This window comes from Scardinius erythrophthalmus (genome assembly GCF_964197995.2).
Source record: "Scardinius erythrophthalmus genome assembly, chromosome: 25".
Classification (NCBI taxonomy): domain Eukaryota; kingdom Metazoa; phylum Chordata; class Actinopteri; order Cypriniformes; family Leuciscidae; genus Scardinius; species Scardinius erythrophthalmus.
In genome coordinates this window covers 27220229-27243151 of record NC_138245.1, presented here as the reverse complement: position 1 = coordinate 27243151, position 22923 = coordinate 27220229, and the positions used below count along the sequence as shown (strand labels likewise).

The window sequence follows — 22923 nt, the reverse complement described above, 5'->3', positions numbered from 1 at the left end:
AGAGGACAAATGCATAACTCTCTCAAAACACATTTTTAAAAAAAGATTGGGAATGATTATATTGTTGTTTTGGGGGGAATTAAGATTATAATTTCCTTGGGATTAAATCATTTGTGCATCAGATTGTTAAAAAAAATGGCACTTTGTAGTTCCTCCAATAATATTTACTAGTCACATTTTACTTTTCTAAACTGTAATTATGTACTAGTTCTGTAAAAAAAAAAAAAAAAAAATGTGTACGTACTTTACAGCAGCTATCTTGCACATCACATTCGCAAACACCTTTTGTGTCAGTGAAAATACAAGATTTGGTCTAAAAAAAACAGTTCAGAAAAAGGTATTAGTTTTTTTTTGGCATAACCTTGAATCTACAGTCTTCATATGTGAACCAATAGTTTTATAAGTCACTACTGCACATGTTCAGGAAACTTATTCACATTATTTTCATCTGCAAGAGAGGAGAGTGACCAATAACTGAAGCCAATAACCAATAACTAAATGAAAAAAATGTAGCTATAATAATGCTCTCTGCTAGATTAATGTGCATTTTATTGGAAAGTTTTAATATTATATATTTTTTCCAGTCGTTTGAAGCTGGATTGTCCTAGTGTTAGCTGTATCCCACTGAAGTAATATAGAGTGGAATTCTTTTCTTTTTCACTTTGCGAAACCGACCACTAACTAGAAATTTAATTTCATGTTGTTCTTCACAGATCCAGTATGAAGTATGTTCTATAATTTTTTGAAAACAAAAAATATCAGTGGGATAAAAAAATCCAGCACCCGGCAATTCTTCATTAAAAAAAAAACAGTAAAAAATGAAAAAGCAGAGTCTTTTATGGAGCTAGGCTACATCAGATGAGTGTATTTACACAGCCACCGTGGTGGTAGAAGACACGGGTGTTGCGGCTCCTTCCGGTGTAACCTTAGCCAATCGGTGGTCCTTGTTTTGCGAGCAGCTCCGCCCACAGAGCTGGCAGGACGCGCAGCAGGGGTTGCAGCAGGGCATGAATCGAAACACACTCACTCGCCACAGGAACCAGCCGGGGGCCCAACAGCACCAGCACATGAGAACCCCTCCTGCCGTCACACCCAGAACCACATACAGCGCCAGCAGAGACATGGAAGCCTGGGAATCTGGAGAAGAAAGGATTTCACTATTGGACTAGGAACTACAATCCCTTGTGAGATTTAAATGAATTCAGTACAAACACTTAGCCTGACTACGTCAGACTTTGTACTTCCGCTCAATTTCATTTCGCTTCTGTACTCAGTCTGAGACAGCGTCATAGCTTTCCGTTTTCCTCCGGCCTGAAAACAGCCGGCCAATCAACAAACAGAGGGCGGGCTGAGAGCCGTGACGTAGACACTGATTGTACCGTGGATGCGTAGATTTACTTCACATAATCTGCAAAAGTCGTTCACAGCCATGTTCACTCCGGTATTTCGCTCGATGGTTTTTGTTTTCGCATCATACATGTGTTTACAGTGGAAGTTAGATGCGGCTAAGCATGCGCATAACACACGCCATAACCAAACGTTATGTGATTGGCTTACGAGTAACCAATGATTTTAAACTTCAGACAAGCGACCCCCGCGAGAGAGAAAACACTTCTCTATTATGCCATTCCAGACTCTGTCTACGAAGCAAAGCGAAGTAGCAGAGTTTGGTATTACCAGGCTTTCACGAGTTCACACTTACATATAATTGAATGGGTAAGTTTAATGCGTATATGGCGTGCTGTCCGGAGGGAGGGCTCCGAGCTCGGAGTTCAGCCCGAACCCAGAGTACTCCCCCCGTATGTAAGTGTTTAGTACTAGAAGTGTGGAGAAGGGGTGGTGGAGGGATGCTGCAAAAAACTGTCAATGGAATGAGGTGAGACTGCTGAGTATTTATACCTCTCACCATTGATTGCTGAGTGCTTTCCACATTGCTGAGTGCTTTTTTTTTTTTTTTTTGTTAATTATCTGAACGTGCTCCTCCCGAACCTTGTTAATAAAACATCATAACAAACACTCGCACTCACTACATATTCCTGAAACTGCCATCTATGGCATCAATTATTAAACAGACAACATAAACAATTGACAAATCGGCGCAAAATTAAGCTATACTACACACAACCTGTTTTAGTGCAGATCTTTTTCTAAGCCAGGAACCCAGAGATAGGCACATGACGCCTATTAGACTATAGGGCTATCACATAAAAGTTAGTTAAACCAGGTCAACATTAATAATATGATGATAATATTATTATTATTATTGACAAATTCATGTATATCAGATCACAGTGATTGCCTGATAATGAGTGACAGGTGTTTGCTTGTGAGAAGACGTGCTTCAAGAGTAGGCTACCGATAAGGACATGAGAGTTTTTTAAACGAATCTGAAGTCACGTTTGTATAGACGAGGTAAATTCTTCTAAGCTGTCCCAGACGTAGGTGCTACTTTTAGGGCTAAAATGCTTTGTGAATTACTCTAAGTCTAAAGTTATGAGTGACACGACCACTATTTTTAGGAGTTTCTCTTAAATTCACCAGTTAGGAGCTACTTGTAGCCTCTTATAAGATTCTTTGTGAATACGGCCCCAGGTAAAAAAGTTTGATATGCTCATTTGAACAGTATGAGAATAGTATTTGAATGTTATTCTCTTGTTGTAAGTGGCTTTGGATAAAAGTGTCTGCTAAATGAATAAATGTAAATGTAAACAGTAGGCCTAGATAAAAGGAAACATAACATATTAAGCTACAGGGGGTCAGGAGACCTAGTGAGTTGAAATAAAAGCTATTTTTGTGAAACTAAAAGGTCAGACAGATGAGACAGAATTAGGTCACACATGTACTCAGCATCAAGCTGATTCAATTCAATGAGGCCGATTAGGTGGCAGAGGCAGCATGTTCAGTGTTGCTAGCAGATGCGCTGAGCTCGACAGAGGCCAAGGTGCCTGTTTTTTAATGAGCCACTTATGCATTTTTTTATGTTTAATAATAACTGGTATTATAACGATTGTACTTGTCTAATTATTACTTATCCAAAAGCCAACTTCATTGACTTCAGTGCCAACTTCAGTGACCAGAGACTAGCAGCTTCAGTGACTAGCAGCTAGCTAAGCAGCCTGAGCTAGGGTATGTTACCCAACAGATTAATAGCCTGCTAAAATGACAAAAAATCTGTTCAACTACAAGACTTTCAGGAAAAGCTTATAAGAACACACTAGCATTAAATGAGAAAAGAACAAAGTTGTGAGCAGTGAGCATTTTAACATGAACATCTATATCGTCTGTGTGCAGAGTGAACTGTGACTGCTGCGCTCTCTGGTTGTTAAAGGTCCCGTATTATGCCCCTTTTCACAAGATGTAAATAAGTCTCTGATGTCCCCAGAGTGTGTATGTGAAGTTTCAGCTCAAAATACCCAACAGATCATTTTTTACAGCATGTTTAAATTGTAATTTTTTGGGGCTCAGAAAAACGCGCTGTTTTAGTGTGTGCCCTTTAAATGCAAATAAGCTGCTGCTGGACGACCCAGGGGGCGGAGCTTCATGAGCTCGCACTCAGTCTCTCAGGACAATTTCATCTCACGGAATGATGATAATATCAGAAACTCTCAGTAACGTGTTCATTTCGAGTCGGACAATAATGCCTACAGAGTCAGAGTGCTGTATAGAGATGGAACAGGTATAGTTTAGTAGTTTAATTACGGTTATTATAACGTATTTGTCATCTGCTTGTATGTATCCATTATTTATTAATAGCCTACAAGTCTGCTGTATGAATGATGATCAAACATATACTGATGAGTTTAATAAAGTTTATTGTACATCACACAAAAGATGAAGCATCAGTTTTACTTCAGAAAATCACAGTAAGAGCTGAGTAAACACAGCAAGTTAAACAAATTTCGGTTGAAGGAGCATTCCTGTGGGCGGAGGTTAGTCAAAAAACTGTTGTAGTGACGTCATTAAAGAAGGAAGTAGAGGGATGTAGTCCAAATGAGCCGTTCGATGTAGTCGACTTCTGTTAAATAAAATATCTCGCTTGGCATTGAACTTTGAGCTTTATAATTTTACAGATATTATTTATGCTCTAACAGCAACATTACACACTAACTTAAGTTTGAAACATGGGATCACGAAGAACGGGACCTTTAATGTGCTGCAGCAGCAGACTGACACACCCCCACTCAAAACGGCCAATAGAAAAGCAATAGGCTAAACTTTTTTAATGAACGTTCTGGTTATGAACAGAAGGAGAACACAAGACATCACCTTAGGTCAGAATTAGCGAAAAAATAGCAAACATTTTTCTTTTTTAATTTATCATCAGATGGACAGGTCATTTCTCAGGGGAGGCAGGGCTTATCACTGCCTCCCCCTGGACACGCCCCTGTATTATACTGACTTTAGCACGATTAAGTCAGCAGCAATAGCAATATTATAAAAGACATTTTGCTCAGAAAATCATTTGATTTGTTTAAAAATAGTTATCAGAATAAAAAATTGTTCCACCAATATAGTTCATTAGCCTAGCCTAATATTAATATTAAAAAATACATAAATTAAAATATACATATCTGCATTTTATGCCTTATCCAATCAGACCAAGCCTACAGTTAAAGAATTATATTGAGTTAACTGAAATATTTAAACCCAAAATTAACTCATTTAATTATTTATTAAATATTTGTGTATCATTACATGCCTATCAACACTCTTAACAGTGTTATTTTATTAGTTATATACTATTACAGTACTTATTATATATAATTAATATTTTTAATTTTAGTTAGTATATCATCTTATTTCAGTTAGTTGGCAAGGCAACATTTCTAATTTTCATGTACGTTTTCATGTCAGTTTTTCATCTCTTTATATTTTATTTCAGTTTTATTTCAATTAATGAAAACTAGTTTTAATTATTTTATTGGCTTATTGTTTAATTTGGTGCCTCTGTTATTCATTACATCATTTTGTACAGTAATATAAGATTCTATAGTCCTTTTAATGCTACTTTCTTTTGGTTAACTAAAGCTTTCTTGGTGAAATCTGTCCCTCAAGTAGCGTGCCATCGTTTGAACACCTGTGGATCGGATGTGGAGGTAAATGATATCTATTTGTTCAAATGCACAAATGTGAGTAGTGGCTACTTAGCAGACTAGTGCTCTTGAAAAGTTCCAACGAGTAGTTGATTTACAGCTCACTATTTGCAATGAACATTTATGTGCTCCTCAATTAGCTTTGTGTCCTTAGCCTTTCAGAGTTCACCATAGCAATAAAACTAAATTTATGGACACTCAAAAAGAGCCACAGTTCTGAGGAGTAGTCATTATATTTGAGTTCTTGTGCACCATCTTCTTCATCTATCTTACTAAACTAATTTTTAAGGTCTAAAAATGCACTAAAAACAGGATGGTGGATATTAAACCTACAACCATGTAAACTTGATTTATTGAACATTGCTGCAGCTTAAACACAGTTTGGTTTTGTTAGTTTGGCCTTCTACAATTAACCATACAGCATTCTGGGAAGCCAGTAAAACAAGTTTGTAGAGTTTAATTTTAAGCAATTCTACAAGACGGACAAGAAACAGCTGACTTATCTTAAAGGAATAGATCATTCAGAAATGAAAATGCTGTCATTTATGCACATTTATGCATAATGACATTGTTAGTTCATGACATTGCAAAAACACAACAGAAGATGTTTGCCAGATGTTTTGCTAGAGTGCACTTTTACATGTAGGGAAAAAAAGACATCCTCCTTTCACCAAATAATTTTCAGTTCAAATATAGACATGTCTCAGCAGATTTGATGTTTTAATATTTTTATGTTAAATCTGGAGTGATGCATGTTTATGCACCACCTTTGAATCAAATGCAAGTGAGATTTGACTACCAATTTCAGCAAATTATAACTTATTGATCACACAAAGCTATCATATGAATTCAGAGGACTTACGAAAAATCAATATAGTCGTATGGATTAGTTTTATGGTGCTTTTTGGCACTTTATGAGCTTGATGGAAAAGATCCTGGGTTGGCATTATTGTGAAGGGAAGAATTTTTGCTCTGTTTCTGTTTGATTGCACGTTTTTTATTGCTTTTCAGAACTACTGGAGAGCTTACCAGTCACAGAATCCAGACCAGGAATTGCGTTTGGAGTGGCACAGTTCTTTAAAGTGGACACTGTCAGAGTAGGCAAGACATTCAGCATCTGTGCTGGTTGTGTAACATGGTGCTGCGGTGGCTTGGGTGTAGATAGAGGACCTGAAACACACAAAAACAAGAACAAAACCTATCAAGAATAAATCTCAGATGGAACAGCCTTCTTAAAATAAACTCTTTACTGACCATTGCAATCAGGATAATCGATTAAGTCACTGCCATCGCCACAGTTGTCAATGCCTTTATCATCTGCACAAACCAGACTCATGGGAATACACTTCCCGTTCCGACAGTTGAAGTAAGGCTGCCCGCTGCACTCTGATTGGTTAAAACCTGGAGAGACAAACATGAGCAGTTTATATAGACTTCAAGAAAAAAGTTAAACCTACTAAGTAGTGATTGGCGTTTTCGAAACTCTGCTTCGTGAAGCTTCAAAACCTTTTGTTTCGAACCAGTGATTCAGAGTGAATATATATCTAGCAAAGTCACGTGATTTCAGTAAACAAGGCTTTGTTAAGTCATAACTGTTTCAAAACGTTTCAAATTTTCAATTGTTGTTCACTGCTATGGGCAGATCTCTGTCAAATCTATATGTGAGTCTATGGTTTTACCTGATCTCGGATCAGTTTTATAAATGTGGAAATGACACATTTGAATAATTCTTTCTGAGCTGATTAACCAAGCTCTCCATAAAATCAAATAAAACAAGCCCTACAATGTAATAAAATAACATATCATACAGACAATTAATATTTAATCAATGGTAAGATTTGTTAACTGCATTTAATTGATTACACATTCATAAAATGTTTGCAATTGGTTTGTAAAAGGTGTTTTTATGCACTGTTCTGACCAGCAGACATTACCAGTGTGTGGCGTTTTAATCAATTGGTTCAAAAGATTCAAAATTTAGAAAAGCTTTGTTTCTCCCATCACTACTGAGAAGTGGATGTAAACACATTCTAACCCAGCCTGAATGAAGTGAAGTCTCCAACAAAGTCCACCCTTGGCTGAGTTCCTCGCGTCACAAGACGTAGAGTTAGAAATCTGCCCGTTGACAACACTGGTCGAGGAGGGCTCTTCCCACAGAGTGGCGGGCCAATTGGGGGTGCGGACTTATCCCTCCCATCGAAGAACTGGATGTAAGAACCAGCATGGCATGGGTCTTCTGGCCCCTCCCTGGTGGTTGGCTCCAAGCTCATGTCAGGCCGCGTCGGGCCAGATGAAGAGGACCCCCTGGGTGATTCCGGAAAGAGGGGTGGGGGGCTGTGCGGTGACACTCTTAGCAGGCTGTAGACCAGGAAGAAGCGGAAGTAGAACTGCACCTTGTCCCGGGGAGTGGCGGACTGCATGGTGAGGTGGCAGTCCGTTCCCATGGAGACAAAGTAGTACCTCCGGGACTCCTGGTGGGACTTTACGATCATACCGTCCCCCTGTATCGTCTGTCCACAGAAGTCCACCACATTCACTGTTGGGAATATTGACATTCAGGGTCATTTTCTTTTGAGAAACTGAGATGTGCATGGGGCTCCAAACCCAATTTTGTTTCAGTTAATTGTTACCCAAGTCAGCTTTATTTGGATAAATTCAGGTTGATTGGGACACTTTTTCCCCAGTCATCTCAACGGCAAAAAGTGTCCTAATTAACCTGAATTCACCCTATATGGGGTTTAATATACAATTCAAATGTTTCAGCAGCTTAACAGTACTAAACAGGAAAATAACAGAATCAATGATGCACAATTCTTCAAATATGTGACAAATTAAAATTCTGCTGTAAAGCAGCTCTAAAAAAGACAATAGTGTCATTATTCAGTTCAGTTTAATAACTGTGTAAAGTTCATCAATTATGAAACACGTTCAATTTAGCTATAAGCAGCTCTACAGAAGGCAACAGTGTCATGAACAACATTCCAGTTTAAAAACGTAATCCTAACTATATCCCTCAACCCTAAACCTAACCCTGCCCCTAAGTTATCCCTAAAGGGGAAATGATAGGTGAATAACACTGATGTCGAAGCACCAAACCCTGGTTGTAGGCCTAAACTGGACATTAACTGTAAACTTGTCCCTCAAATCTGATTGGTTGATTGGAATGTTGTTCCAGGATCAACAAAGATGTTGATCCAGGAACATGTTGCACTTGGTAAAATCGGGTTCTGCAGTCAGTTCAGTGTTAATGTTGCAAAATGTAATGTCCAGTCAAATCAATAATGTTCCTGAATATTAAATCAAATGCCTTTTAATCACTAACCAAGCAGGCGACAGTGGCAAGGAACCCAAACCCCATGTTGTGTAGAATGAAATAAAGAACACAGGGATGGAAGGAAAACAGAACAAATCCAGTTCTAATCTAGAAAGACCACAAGCATGAACTGGCTTTGCATCCCCCCATCTGGGGTACGAACCAAATAATAGGAAGATTTACAACCTCTCCTTGGTTTATTAGCTTTGTTACCAAGGGCAACAGGTGGATCCGTGATGTCTCACTGCCAGGAATGTCCAGAGAAACCTTCAATTGGTGGAAAAGGACCAATACCTCAAAATATTCCGTAACCATGAATCCTAAACTGAGTTTCCACAAAAATGAGCAGCAGCAGAATAGTAAGTTCCCTATAAATGTTTTAATTGGCCAGACCAAAGCGCTCTGAGCTCTAATCACACCCGAGTTCCCATTGTAATTCCCAACTCTAGAAAAACAGCAGAGAGCGTGCCAACTCTGTGGGTAATGACACAGATGCCACGGGCTTTTCACAGGACCAGATGAGGAGGTGTTATATTAATGTTTGGTGTCAGATCAAATAAATCATCCCTAGCTAGATGTATTGTCTTATAATGAAAGGCAATAAATTATTTTTATATCAAAGTATAACTATCTCTGTGTGTGTGTGTGTGTGTGTGTGTGTGTGTGTGTGTGTGTGTGTGTGTGTGTGTGTGTGTGTGTGTGTGTGTGTGTGTGTGTGTGTGTGTGTGTGTGTGTGTGTGTGTGTGTGTGTGTTGTGTGTGTGTGTGTGCAATTACAAAACATTGTGGTAGTAAATGATTGTTCTAAGATTTTTACAAATATGTGATATTGTGAAACAGACACAACTAATGTAAGGAGAAAGGTTATTTGGAAGCCAATTTTGAGGTAAACAATTATGCCAATATAATATATAGTATTTCATATTAAATATATAGTAGGCTATTTTTCTTCCCTTTTTTTTCTTCTGTATAATACAGTAAAGGATTTTGGAATGACACAGATGAGTAAACTTTAAAAAAAAAGAACAAAGATACGGTAAGAAAATACGGTACCACTTCTACAGCATTTATTAATCTTAGTTAATGTTAATTTCAACTAATTAATTTTAACTGTTGTATGTTAACATTTGTTAATGCACTGTGAACTAACATGAACAGCTGGATTTTTATCAACTAATATTAACAAAGATTAGGCTAATCAATTCTGTAACAAATGTATTGCTCATTGTTAGTTCATGTTAGTTTTTTATATTAATAAAAATAAACCAAAAATACAAATTATTATTATTTAAATATACAATTTTAAAAGTTTGAACTGCAAAAACTTATTGAATGAAAATAAAACAGCGAGGTAAACGATTAAATGTCATTTTAAATCTACTTTCATTCAACTTCATTAGATTACAGTTGTGTTAAGACAAATTAGGCTACATGGGACAAGCCAAATGTCTGTGAAAGCAATTGCAACACCAGCTAGTTCTATTGCCAACACACACACATGAATTAAGAATACGAGAAGAAGCCCAAGTGCAACAAGTGTTTCAGACGAGGTAATAATGGGATAAATCTTGAGAAGTGAACACCCATCACCCTACCTGTCTCAATGGAGAGACTCTGGCGTGTCATTAAGCTGAACAGAACAAACCATCCTGACAAGAGCTGAATGCATCGAACTGCGGCCATCTCGGGTGTCCAAGCAAAGACACTGGCTCCTCCAATATTAAACGCAATTGTTCTGTCGCATTTGTATCGCGCAAAGTCTACTCTTGCGAAAACCAAACATTCCCCTAATTTATAAAGCCGACATAGCCTGTGAAACACCCCCAGAAGTGTCTTGCTTTTGAAGCGGGAATATTTGTCTACGGCGTCTCAGATGCGCCGAGCTTAATCCTTGTTCATCATCCCTGCTTTTGTGTCTTTGAAACCTCTTTGTCAAATGTATTCGTCTGAACTATTTCCATGACAACAGGTCCAATGTCACGGATCTAAAGGAGGAGCCGTGCAGGACCCCCTCAAAGTTGCCCCCCACACAAGCACCATCTAGTGCTGAAGAAGACAGGGGTGAACATCTGTCACACTGATGACATTTGGACATGCACACAGCAAAGTGTTTGTAGAGCACTAAAAGGGAACTGTTGGAGTTTTATACAGGTGTACTTTTAAGTGTATAGCCTACTAGTCAAAATATGCACTCTGCATTACTATAGGTTAGTTCACAATTGACATTCAAACTATTGACACAACTAGAAGTAATATGTATGCTTTTTCAAAGTTGCCAACTTTCAATGAAAGCAACATGGGATGCTTTTTATAAAAGTATTAAAGGAGTTCACATGTATACTAGACTTTTGTTGCTGCTTGCCCTATGAACTATGAACACATTCATAGTTTTGTATAAAAAATAATAATAAAAATTATGCATAGAGATGAGTTGTATTTGTCTACAGAACAAATTTCAAGCATTTAAAGCATACGCCATCAGAAAATGTTAAGGTTAATAGGAATAAATTCAATCTTTACTTAGTTATTTATAAATTACTTTGAAATAATTCTAAAACCCAATAAAATAATTTATATTACACAATAAAAACACAACAAACAAACTACTGTGTCATGAAGTCCAGACCTGCAGTGGGACCTGAAACATTCAGGTCATATTCATAAACATATGTTTCTTGATTCAGTAGGACTTGGCCAAAATTCCCCTTCAACAGTAAATGTTATAAACACACACACACACGCACGCACACACTTCATGTTTAATGGGGATTTTTTCATAGACAAAATGATTTTTATACTGTACAAACTGTATATTCTATCCCCTTACACTAAACCTACCCATCACGGAAAACTTCCTGCAATTTTACATTTTCAAAAAATAGCACGTAATTTATGATTTATAAGCTGTTTTCCAAAAAATGTCCCCACAGGGAAAAAGATTTTGGATATTGCCATCTTTGAGCAGACATTTTGTCCCCATAATGTAGGGTTTACCAAGCAAACACACACACCAGTACACACACACACAACATCCAGGCATTATTGCACAATTTGGCATAAATACCTTCTCTCTATACACTACATTCATGACTTTCTTGTGACAGTCAAAAACCACTACATGGCATGTCTTCGTTAAAAGTTTTAAGGTGAAGTCAGTAAAAAGCTCTTAAACCTTTTGGGCCTTTAACAGAGTGGAATAGAGCTTCTTGTTAAAAGTTTCATTGGACTCCCCCCCCCCCCCTTTTTTTTTTACAGTCTATGGTGTGAATGTGTCTCATGATCTACCCTGGGTATCTATACAGGCACAATCCCCACAAGACAAAGCAAAAACACACACATGCAAAAAAAAAAAAAAACATATAGGCCTATGAATAGGCCATATTTTTATTTATTTTACCCAGTTTCTGCAAAACAATTTGATTTGTTAAAAATGACATATATTATCTTTTCACAACAATCATTATAGAAAGCACATTCACATAAACCTGTTTGGTAGCCTATATATAGTGCAATATGTGGAGCACTTTTATGGACTTTTAAATGTCACCTGGCTCAAAAACAGCATATTATCCAAAGCTTTAATTATTTATTTTTGAATTACAACAATTCAATGTGCTGTATGTATCTGAGCAACGAAAAAGTTGAAGAAAACTTGCCATGTGCAACACCCAAACATTGAGCGAGCTGTGCGCGCCAACGGATTTACGTCAGACGCCGCAAGTACGTCACGCGTAAGTACGTACGTCTCATAGAAGTTTGAAACTGACGAAGGGACAAAAATATTTATATAAAAGCTGACGCAAGGGCGCTAAATACAAACTTACAATCAATAAAGTGTGATTTAAAATTCCTATATTTATGAAAGCATCTTCACAGTCAAGAATCTCCTGCTAAATTTACGCCAGGTGCATTTATTTAATGAAAATAAGTCAGAGCTAGCTGCTAGCATGCTAACTGCGCAGCTTTAGCCGCCTCGATGAAAACATTCAATATTATTGTGTTTGCTAAAGATTTTTAAAAACAACACAGTTGTGTCGAGCCCGTAAAACGCCGTATTTATTTGTGACGGTATGTTTTATTCTAAACTGAATTATGTTGATGGGATAGTCTAAAAATGTGTGTGCTAATTTGGACTCAGTGGTGTTTCTTGAATATTATTGTCTGTACTTGCCAATTATTTGCTTGTTTTCATAAATTAGCTGTCTTTAGAGTGTTTTTCTGATGTATGGGGTAAAATCAAAAGTGTTGTGCATGCTGGACCAATGATGCAAGGCCTGTGCATCACAGATGTGTGTAACTGTCAAGTGAGTGTGGTGTGATTTTTTGATGTTTGTGTTTCTTTTTGATGTATATGTTTTTGGCTGTGTATTTTGTACATGATTTCCGTATAACTGTAAAAGTTTGTGTGTGATGTATTTTTTTCTGTCTGCAGGGCGTCTGTACATGTCTGTTCAGCTCTATGTTGTGATTTTTGTATGCTGAATTTGTGTGTCGTTTTCACAGTTTGTACCATAGACTGTAAAAAAATAGGTTTGTACTTCTTTGTGCAGAATGGCTCCTCGGTTGCAGCTGGAAAAAGCTGCGTGGCGGTGGGCAGAGACAGTCAAACCAGAGGACATCACACGTGAACATATCGAGTTAGCTTATAGGATTGCAGTGCTGCCTTGCAAAAGAGGGGCATGCAGGTAATATGGTGGTGACAATGTTCTGTTTACTATTCTCTCTGTTTATTTATTTCAGAAGAGCATTTGAAGGGACGCATGTCACTGTCACTGTAAAAACGCATGTCACTGTCACATCACTGTCCCACCTTGAACATTTTTGCTGTCACACAGGAGGAACTGTAAAGGGAATCCTAACTGTCTAGTCGGTATTGGAGAACAATCATGGTTAGGAGAAATTGATGAAAATACCTTCCACAACATCGATGACCCAAACTCAGAAAGACGAGATAAGGTATGCAAAATGACTGATTATTTCAAAGACTGAAAATGTTTTTTAATGGCCTTAGTTTAACAATAAATTATAGGGTTGTCAAATACGCTCAGGGCAAGTTTAACAACACTGATATGTCAACATCATCAACATTTATGTGATTGCTTTCTCTACCAGAACACTTTTGTGGGCCTGACGAATCTTGGCGCCACATGTTACGTCAACACTTTCCTCCAGGTGTGGTTCCACAATCTGGACCTCCGCAGAGCCTTATATCGATTTCAGAATTCCAGAGCTGAAGTACACAACACGGATTCAGGTGAGCTTGAGGTTCTTTCTTTTAAAGGCATGATGATTTTATTGCTTTACTTCTCATTTGGCAATTACGATGCCATTGTAGCATGCAAGTATTGTACAATTATTTCAGTGGCAATTGCCATTTAGTAAACATTTTTAGTAATTGTAAGGAGATTCACTCTGTAGCTACTTTGGAGCTAAGCATCAAGAGTACAATGCTGAAAGCATGACTTTTAACATTAAATATGCATTAGAAGCATATTTATTGAAATGGACTTTTCTTATTTTGTGCACATACCAACAGATTATGAGCCACGGACGATATGCGAACACCTCCAGTATCTGTTTGCATTGCTACAGAACAGCAACAGACGGTATATCGACCCCTCAGGGCTGGTGAAGGCTCTTGGGCTCGATACAGGGCAACAGCAGGTGAGCAAGCATAAGATGGAGCATGTTGGAGTTTCCTGTGGCTCATGTGAAATCTCAAAAGCTACTTTTATTTTGTTTTTAGGATGCTCAGGAATTCTCTAAACTCTTCCTATCACTTCTTGAAGACACACTTTCAAAGCAGAAGGATCCTAATCTCCAAAATGTCATCCAACAGCAGTTCTGTGGGCAGTTCTCTTATGTAACTGTGTAAGTTATTCTTGTATTATCCATGTAACTTCAATTTCAGATTCTTGTCACTTGATATATTTATAGTCACATATATAGTGGGAGTGATGTGTACAATGTATGACATGTACAATTACGTTATAATATTGTAATTAGAGCTTGTTTTTGTGTTATGTCAGATGCAACAAATGTGGACGTGAGTCTCCTCTACCATCACGATTTTATGAACTGGAGCTGAACATTCAAGGACATAAAAACCTCACGGAGTGCGTTACGGAGTTTTTGAAGGTGACTGCTCACATTTCTTGTGTCTGACAGCTCCATATGTCTATGTAGATGTTATATATTATATTATACTGAATTAAGGGTCTTAATGTGTGGTTTCTCACACTGTTTAGGAGGAGAAGCTGGAAGGTGATAATCGTTACTATTGCGAGAGCTGTCAGAGTAAACAGAACGCCACCCGTCGGATCAAGCTCCAGAGTCTTCCCCGCACACTCAACTTTCAGCTCATGCGATTTGTTTTTGATAGGTGAGTATTGTAATATGTCATTATCAGATCTGTTACCTGATGTTTTATAGCCATTTTTAGTCATTTGTTTCTCATCTTTCTCTGCTTTTATAGGCAAAGTGGTCATAAGAAGAAGCTTAACACCTTCATTAGTTTTCCAGAAGTTCTTGACATGGGGCCGTTTTTGGAAGGAAGAGGTATACTGTGCATTAATGTGCATTTAATATATACACTACAGTTCAAAATTTTGGGCTCGGTAGGATTGTTTGTTTTTGAAAGAAGTCTTTTATGCTCACCGAGGCTGTATTTATTTGATAAAAAATACAGTAAAAAAGTAATAATGAAATAATATTACAAGTTAAAACAACTGTTTACTATTTTAATATATTAGAAAATGTAATTTACTCTTGTGATGCAAAGCTGAATTTACAGCATCATTTCTCCAGTCTTCAGTGTCACATGATCCTTCTGAAATCATTCTAATAATCTGATTTGGTGCTCAAGTAACATTTCTTATTATTATCAATGTTCAGAACCGTTACATTACTTGATTCTTTTTTCTCCCTCAACCTCTAAATTCAGAAGAGAAGTGCACGTATGAACTCAGTGCCGTGTTGATTCATCGTGGTGTGAGCGCATACTCTGGTCACTACATTGCTCACGTTAGAGATGCCCACACAAATGACTGGTACAAATTCAATGATGAGGAGATCGAGAAAATGGAGGGAAAGAAGCTTCAGCTGGGCGTTGAAGAAGACATTGGTAACAACACATATTGATTTTAGGTTGAATGAGGTCTCATTTTTTTGTAGCTACTTGTGTTTACAGTCCTGAAAATATAAGTATAAAAAAATAAAAATATATTTTTTTTTCTTATCCTTTACATTCCAGCCGAGACGGGCAAGTCTCAAACCCGAAAGCCAAAATGTAGCAAAGGCTATCACTGTTCGAGAAACGCATACATGTTAGTGTACCAACAGCAGACAGAAGAGATTGACCAAACAGAAACTACCGTTGAAGTACCAGGTAAAATTAACTCTAATAAAACTGTATGAACATTATGGATTAAACAATCACATTGTTTTTTTGGTCCCACTTTATATTAAGTGGCGTTAAGTACTATGTACTTGCATCAAAAAATAAGTACAATGTACTTATTGTGTTCATGTTGTATTGTAAAACACTTTTGCTGCTATTGAGGTGTGATACGAGTAAGGTTAGGAACAGGTGAGGTGGATTGGGTAGGTTTAAAGTGTAAGGAAAGGGTCAACTGTGTAATTACAAATGTAATTACATAAATTAATTACAGCTGTAATTACATGCAGGAATTTTTAAAATGTACCGGTAAGTACAATGTAAAAACATGTAGTTACACAATAAGTACATTGTATCAAATTATTAATTTCAATGTAAGTACATAGTACTTAAAGCCACTTAATATAAAGTGGGACCGTTTTTTTTGTCCCAGTGTAATTTTACACAACTGTCATTGTCATCAAGAGAAAACAACATTGCAAAAGTGTTATCCATTTACTGCATTATTAAGAAGTAGAAGTGTTCAAGCCTCTTATGATATCTATTTAAGACGAATTTGTTTGGTTTTCAGCTTTTCTCCACAAGCTAGTTGAACAGGACAACAAGAAGTTTGAGGAGTGGTGCAATGAGATGGCAGACATGCGAAAACAGAGCGTTGACAAAGGCAAAGCCAAACATGAGGAGGTGAAGGAGCTCTACGAATTGTTACCCGCGGAAGACGGTCCGTAAAAATGCCCCGTGCATCAGTTTCTCTGATAATATAATCTTTTAAATATCCCATTTTTAAATCTTCATTTTGGTGTTAAATTTACACCACCGTTCAAAAGTTTGGGGTTGGTAAGATTTTTGTAATGGTTTTGAAAGAAGTCTCTTATGCTCATCAAGTCTTCATTTGTTTAATAAAAAAATACAGTCAAAACAGCAATATTGTGAAATATCATTACAATTTAAAGGACCTGTTTTCTATTTGAGAATGTATTTTAAAATGTAATTTTCCTGATCAAAGCTGAATTTTCAGCATCATTACTCCAGTCTTCAGTGTCACATGATCCCACAGAAATCATTCTAAGGTGATTTGGTGCTATTATAATTATCAATGTTGAAAACCGTTTTTGCTACTTAATGTTTATGCAGTTTTTCCAGGATTCTGAAGTAGGATGGATGATGAATAGGATGTTAAAAAAACAGAATTTATTTGAAGTAGAAATCTTTAGTACCAATGTAAAGTCTTGACTGTCACCTGATCAATTCAATGCATCCTTGCTTAAATAAAAGTTAAAGTGAAAAAACAACAACAACAATCATATGAACCCCAAACTTTTGAACAGTAAGGCTTTTATTTTTGTATAAAAGCATCTTTTTTTCAATAAGGAATCAAAGTCTGGGCTCCCTTTGTGTTTTTAGGCCAGTCGTATGAGTTTGTGCCTCTGGAGTGGCTGAAGAAATGGCTTGATGACTCCACGGCCACCAAGGAAATTGACAACAGCCAATTCCTTTGCTCCCATGGCAAACTGCACCCAGACAAGATTGGCGAGGCCAAGAGAATATCCATGAAGGCTGCCAATCTCCTTTTCGACCGCTATGGAGGAGGACCCAGACTAGACTGTAAGGGTTTCTTTTGTCAAACCTCTCCTTAATCATTCATTACTGTTTTGTTCAATATATTCATTAATCCTGGATGGCGTTTAGGGTCATACCTCTGCAGAGACTGTGTCACTCAGAGATGTAGGGTGATCAGACTGAAAAACCAGCTAAATGAAGATTACAAAGAGGTCACAAATTTTGCCAAAGCCTCTTTGAAAAGGTACGGAATACAGAATCAGCCGCTTATTTAACCTGTGTCTCCAGCAGATGCTGCTACTGCAGTTCATTAGTTGTTTGATGAAGCTGATCTGGTGTTTATATTGGGTGTATTTAGTAATGAATCGGGGTTCTGGATCGGTAAGGCTTCACTAAGGAGCTGGAGACAATTGGCATTAGACCAGCTAGAGGAAGATGAGGAGGAAACCAAACACAACAACAGCAAAATGAACGGAGAGAAAAGCAGCAGCCCAGGTACCGAAGCTTACAGATAGTCTTTCTTTCTTTTGTTTTAAGTCTTGTCTTTTAGTTGTTTATTATCTTTTTGTCTCTTTGTTAGCTGATGGAGTTAAAGGAGATAGTGACGACAGGGACGGTGAAGAGATGAAGAACTTTAATGAAGACATTCTCTGTTATCATGGTTTGTTGTCTCTGGATAAAACTGAAAATATTTTTTATATATTTAATGGTGCGTCTAACCGATTTAATGACAGCAAATGAGATGCTGTCATTTTACATGAATTAAACTGTTTAAATGTATATTTACACCATTCATTTAAATATTTGAAACTCTATTATTCATTAGCAAGGTTGGTTTTTGCAATGATACTCCGTAATTGTGCTTTTTCTTTCTCCCGCAGGTGGTTTGAGTATACTAGAGAATGACAGGCGGCTGGTTTCTGCAGAGGTGTGGAATAAACTGCGGATGTATTTCCCCAAAGCACCAGAGTTCCCGCAACATCACGAGCCCTGTCAGCAGTGCATGGTAACAAATTGATCAATTAGCACAGCTGTCATGGTTAAAAGGTGTAGTGGACACTCGAAACCTTGTGATCTGCCTACTCTTATTTGGGAAAAGTCTTAGAAGGTTTTAAGATATACTGTTTCTTTCAGAGGCTGGATAGGGAAGGGAAAGAGAACGAGGCTTTGAACAGAATGATGGCAAATGAACAGAAGAGCTCCCTGCTCAACCTCTTCCAGGAGAAAAATCGGCCCACGCTGCAAAAATGGCCACAGGTAACGTCATTTTCCACAAATAAGGCATTCTGTTTCAGTTTTTCCCCTGATGTTTTGAATAATTAAAACGACTTCTGGTAGAGAAGGTGAATACATCAGTATTTCATTCTTATTTTCAGCTCACTGACTTTGGTTTGAATTGTGTTTTAGGAGACAAATATTCTGTACATTGTACCCCTTTACTTTGTAGAAGAATGGAGGAAATTTATCAGGTAATGGAAAAAATGCTTTTTCTGTAATCACTAAAATGATTTTGCAGTTTTGATATGTCTAAATTTTTGTAATGTCTCCTGTTATACCTGATCATACCACAGGAGGCCAGCAAAGAGTAACCCAGTGTCCAATGTGGGGAACAGTATCCTGCTCTGTCCTCACGGGGGCTTCATGTTCACCTATGACTCCATGCTGCAAGGAGACGCCCAACAGTGAGTTGCTCAGTCCTGATCTCACACATGTCTTAGAGTGAAAATAATTAGATGACATTAAACTAAACTGCAGAAATAGTTTTCATTTGCAATATTTTCTACTTAAATACAATACAATATTTGATATGAAATATTATATATTTATAATAATAATAAATATAACAACAATAATAATATAAATTTATGACATATTTGTATGTGTATATATTTGAACACTACCGTGTTTTCAAGTGAATTGTAATAATATTTCATAATATTACTGTTTTTACTGTATTTTTGAGCAAGTAAATTCAGCCTTGGTGAGCAGAAGAGAAAAGATCTTACTGATCCCGAACTTTTGAACAATATACTTTTCATTATACGTGTACATTTTAACCAAATATTTTGATGTTGAATGTTGAATGTTATTTGTCACTACCCATATTAAGAGCAACTCTGAGTTAAGTCTGAGTGTTTGTGTCTGTCAATGCACAGTATAGCTCTTCTCTGGCCTGCTGAATGGGACGTGATCTTCAAACTGTTTATGGTGGACCATATCATCTCCATACGTCGGATTCATGATGAAAAGCAAGACAACGGCAATGTAGAATACCAAACTCGTCCAGGTGAGATAAATGAGCAGTAGATTCTTGGAGGTCGTGGAGACGTTGTATTTCAAGTGAGAATGTGTTTTGTGCTCTCAGGTTTGTGTCGAGAATGCAGAGAGGGCTTCATATTCCAGCAGCAGAGGGACATGAGGGAGTACGCGCAGGCCACTGTGTATGTTCGCAAAGTCATTGACAAGAAAATGGTGAGTCTTTGCATGATCACGTGTCTTCAGTTAAACCCTAAACATTACAATTGTATTACCAGGAGTAACTTGTGTGCCGTTTGGTTTCTCTTTTATAGATGATTAAGGAATCTGCCCCTGAGTTTAGTGTGAGTGGATCAGATGTTGAGGATGAAAGAGAAGAGCCAAAGATAGATGGAGAGAAAGATCCAGACTTCAGTCAGGTACTTTTGATCTATCTCTCTGTCCATCTTTCTAATTGTCCATCTAGCCATCCATCTATCTAGGGCTGTGTTGGTAAACTTGACAAACTTGTCTGAGTAACACTGGCGGTGGTCCACCAAAACGCTTTTTTCTTTACGTGAATATTACCACAGGACTAAAACACAAAGCTTTGTTTACAAAATCAAAAATTAAATGTTCCATCACAGCCATGGAAAGATTTGGATTTTTGAGAATTTAACAATAGGCCTTCTCCATTTTATTCAACTGGACATTGAATCTCTTATCAAATTATCACTAAATTATAACTTACGTCTCACCTATTTTCGCAGGGGATTATAAACATTTCTTTCTTTCGTTTGATTTTAATTAGGTCTATTGTGTTCGAATACTTTACTGTGATAAAGTAGAAAAAAGCTGAAGGACAGATGCCTTCTATTTAACACAGTTTGTGCTTGTTATTAGACTTAAGGCGCGTCGTTTATTTGGATATCATCTATTTATCTTGTCTATCTGGCTGTCTGTATATTAATCTGACTATCCATCTGACTGTTTATCCATCTATCATCTATTTATCTGTCTGTCTATTAGGACTGTCACTTTACGTTCGAAAATCGATTGCACAATCGATCGGACCAACCAACACAAGTTTCGAAGTTTCGGAAAATCGATTTTACAATTGATTCAATGAACACTTATGTCTCAAAAATCGAACAGGATTTTTTCACAAAAGTGACAGCCCTACTGTCTATCCATCTGCCTGTCCAAATGTCCTTCTGTCTGAATATCCATATATCGATTATCTACATGACCGACTGCCTGTCTATCTGACTGTTTATCCATCTATCTATCAATCATCTATTTATCTGTCAGATTTTTTATCCGTCTGTCTGTCTATCTATTTGCCTGTCTATCCAACAATCTGAATTTGTGTGTCTGTCTGTCCGTCTGACTGTTTATCCAACTATCCAAATATCTGTCCGTCCATCTGTGTGTCTGACTATCCATCTATCTACCTGATTATCTATCTATCTATCCATGGCTCAAGCTCCCTTCTTTACATCAGTCTGAGGGCGGAGCCAAACGACAGAAGCTGAACGACAACGTCTCTCTCTCTACGCCCGCTGTTGCCTCTGCTTCCAAGTCGGGCATCAGGAGGAGCACAAGGCACAGGAAACTCCGTGGGGAGAAAGCCCTCATCGTCTCTGCCAACCAGACGCTCAAAGAGCTAAAGATCCAGGTCTGTTAGTGCAGCGCAAATTAAGTATTTCGATTTTATATGATGCCGCTTGTTGTCTTACTTTAAATAATTGCATCCACAGATCATGCATGCATTCTCTGTGGCTCCATTCGACCAAAACCTTTCCATAGACGGACGCTGTTTAACAGATGACTCCGCTACTCTAGGAAGTCTTGGAGTCATCCCAGAGAGCATTATTTGCCTTAAGGTACAACTCTCAACTCACCAAGGCTGCATTTAAAGATCAAAAATACAATAAAAACAGTAATATTGTAGGTTTCTAAAGTAAATAAGCTGCTTGAATTTGACCCTCTACAGGCTGATGAACCCATTGCTGATTATGCTGCAATGGATGATGTTTATCAAGGTGAGTGCTGTTTGCGTCAGCTTAAATTCTAATACCAGTATGTCTCATTTTCAAACACATTAATCTGCATTTTTTTATGCTGAGTATTTATTTTATTTTATTTTTTTGTAGTCTGTATGCCTGAAGAAGGATTTAAAGGTATGCATATACTATTGTGATCATTTCTGACATGCATTTTTAATCTTTAAAACCTTTGTGAAAGAATCAGGAACATGATGTTGTCAATCATGTTCTACTGTATTTGTTTCCTTTTGTTCAGGCACGGGACTATTAGGACACTGATGGAGGCCTCAGATGTGGAACAATGCTGACAATGGCTGAGCAAGGATAAAGCTTGAACTACACATAGATCTTTTTTTGTTTTGTTTTTTAATTTGTTTTTGAATGTTGCAACAACTTCAAAAGTGTCTTTTTGCTTTAAAACATCGTGCTGGCTTTTAATATTGAAAGATGTTGATGCATTCTGCAAGGTTTTGTGGTCGTGCTTACATGACTGTGAAAAATACGGGTCAAGATTTCCTCAAAGGACGTTCCATTTCAAGGAAAATCTGAATTCCTCCTTGTTTTGTTGCAATGTCATGTTTCAGAGATTATGTTCTGATCATATTTTGTGTGTAAAACAGTAAGTCTCTGTAAATCCTTTGTTGAAAAGAAGCTTGTGATGGCACTGCAATAGAGCTCGTACATATATTTAAGAATGCATGAGCAACTTGAATATAAAAAAAAAACGTATTTAGTCTTTGTTTTGTTAATGTAAATAACCTCATCAAAATACAGCAGTGAAGAAAAGTCTAGAACGATGAGCTTAAATAGGAGACATTTCCGAATGTGGAAATATTAAAGCATTGCTAAATAGTTTAGACATGTTCTGCTACTAGCAGGCATTTGTGTGAACTTTTCTGTATGTTCTTTCATATGGGCAATAAATATTCTTTTTACATCTTCATATGTGTTTTTTATGTGTAGAACAACTGGCAGAGATTGATATCGTAAGAATTCTTATAATGTTTGTTTGTTGTAGGAATGCACTTATTACTGTTACTGTTGTGTTTCTGGTCCCGTCAGTCAACATCTTGAGACCCAGCAAAAATGTTTATCATATTGACTGAGACAATAAAAGATTTATATTTTGTATCCATACTACTGTAACTATGAAATAACAGTGCATACATTTAACCTGCATTGGAAAACTTGACAAAACTCCCACATTCCAATCGTTAAATATTTCTCAGCTGTTATGAAAGATGTAATACTACCTTCCTGATTCATTACACAATTTTAA

The 22923-nt window shown here is 37.3% G+C and overlaps 2 protein-coding genes across 18 annotated transcripts; one reads left to right on the top strand and one right to left on the bottom strand.

Moving 5' to 3' along the window:
• Positions 1-868: 868 nt before the first annotated feature.
• Positions 869-10088, bottom strand: ldlrad2 (low density lipoprotein receptor class A domain containing 2; the record flags this gene model as incomplete). Its single annotated transcript, XM_081357465.1, has 5 exons — positions 869-1137; positions 6123-6263; positions 6348-6494; positions 7129-7629; positions 10001-10088. The coding sequence occupies 5 exons, from the start codon at positions 10086-10088 to the stop codon at positions 869-871; spliced, it is 1146 nt and encodes a 381-aa protein (XP_081213591.1).
• A 2026-nt stretch (positions 10089-12114) lies between these two features.
• Positions 12115-22780, top strand: usp48 (ubiquitin specific peptidase 48). 17 transcript variants are annotated; one of them, XM_081357865.1, is made up of 29 exons: positions 12133-12473; positions 12605-12709; positions 12956-13090; positions 13241-13361; positions 13518-13659; positions 13942-14069; positions 14152-14276; positions 14435-14543; positions 14654-14787; positions 14881-14963; positions 15349-15528; positions 15658-15792; positions 16373-16522; positions 17206-17406; positions 17491-17605; positions 17720-17856; positions 17942-18022; positions 18243-18367; positions 18496-18618; positions 18769-18830; positions 18933-19043; positions 19518-19648; positions 19727-19833; positions 19932-20036; positions 21083-21274; positions 21357-21482; positions 21593-21641; positions 21753-21779; positions 21901-22780. In XM_081357865.1, exons 2-29 carry the CDS (start codon positions 12693-12695, stop codon positions 21921-21923), a joined length of 3174 nt encoding a protein of 1057 aa, XP_081213991.1. In that variant the 5' UTR covers positions 12133-12473; positions 12605-12692; the 3' UTR covers positions 21924-22780. The 17 variants fall into 17 exon arrangements, 10 of the variants coding, with proteins under 10 accessions (XP_081213990.1, XP_081213995.1, XP_081213989.1 ...); XM_081357870.1 differs by having other exon boundaries at positions 12135-12473; positions 21101-21274; positions 21901-22774; XM_081357864.1 differs by lacking the exon at positions 12605-12709 and having other exon boundaries at positions 12115-12136; positions 21101-21274; positions 21901-22774.
• The last annotated feature ends 143 nt before the right edge of the window (positions 22781-22923 follow it).

Bases quoted from the DNA above. Each gene is read 5' to 3' on its own strand.
- usp48 (XM_081357863.1), top strand. The intron at 18,368-18,495 runs GTAACAAATTGA...TGTTTCTTTCAG, and splicing joins AGCCCTGTCAGCAGTGCATG to AGGCTGGATAGGGAAGGGAA. The intron at 19,834-19,931 runs GTGAGTCTTTGC...TCTCTTTTATAG, and splicing joins AAGTCATTGACAAGAAAATG to ATGATTAAGGAATCTGCCCC.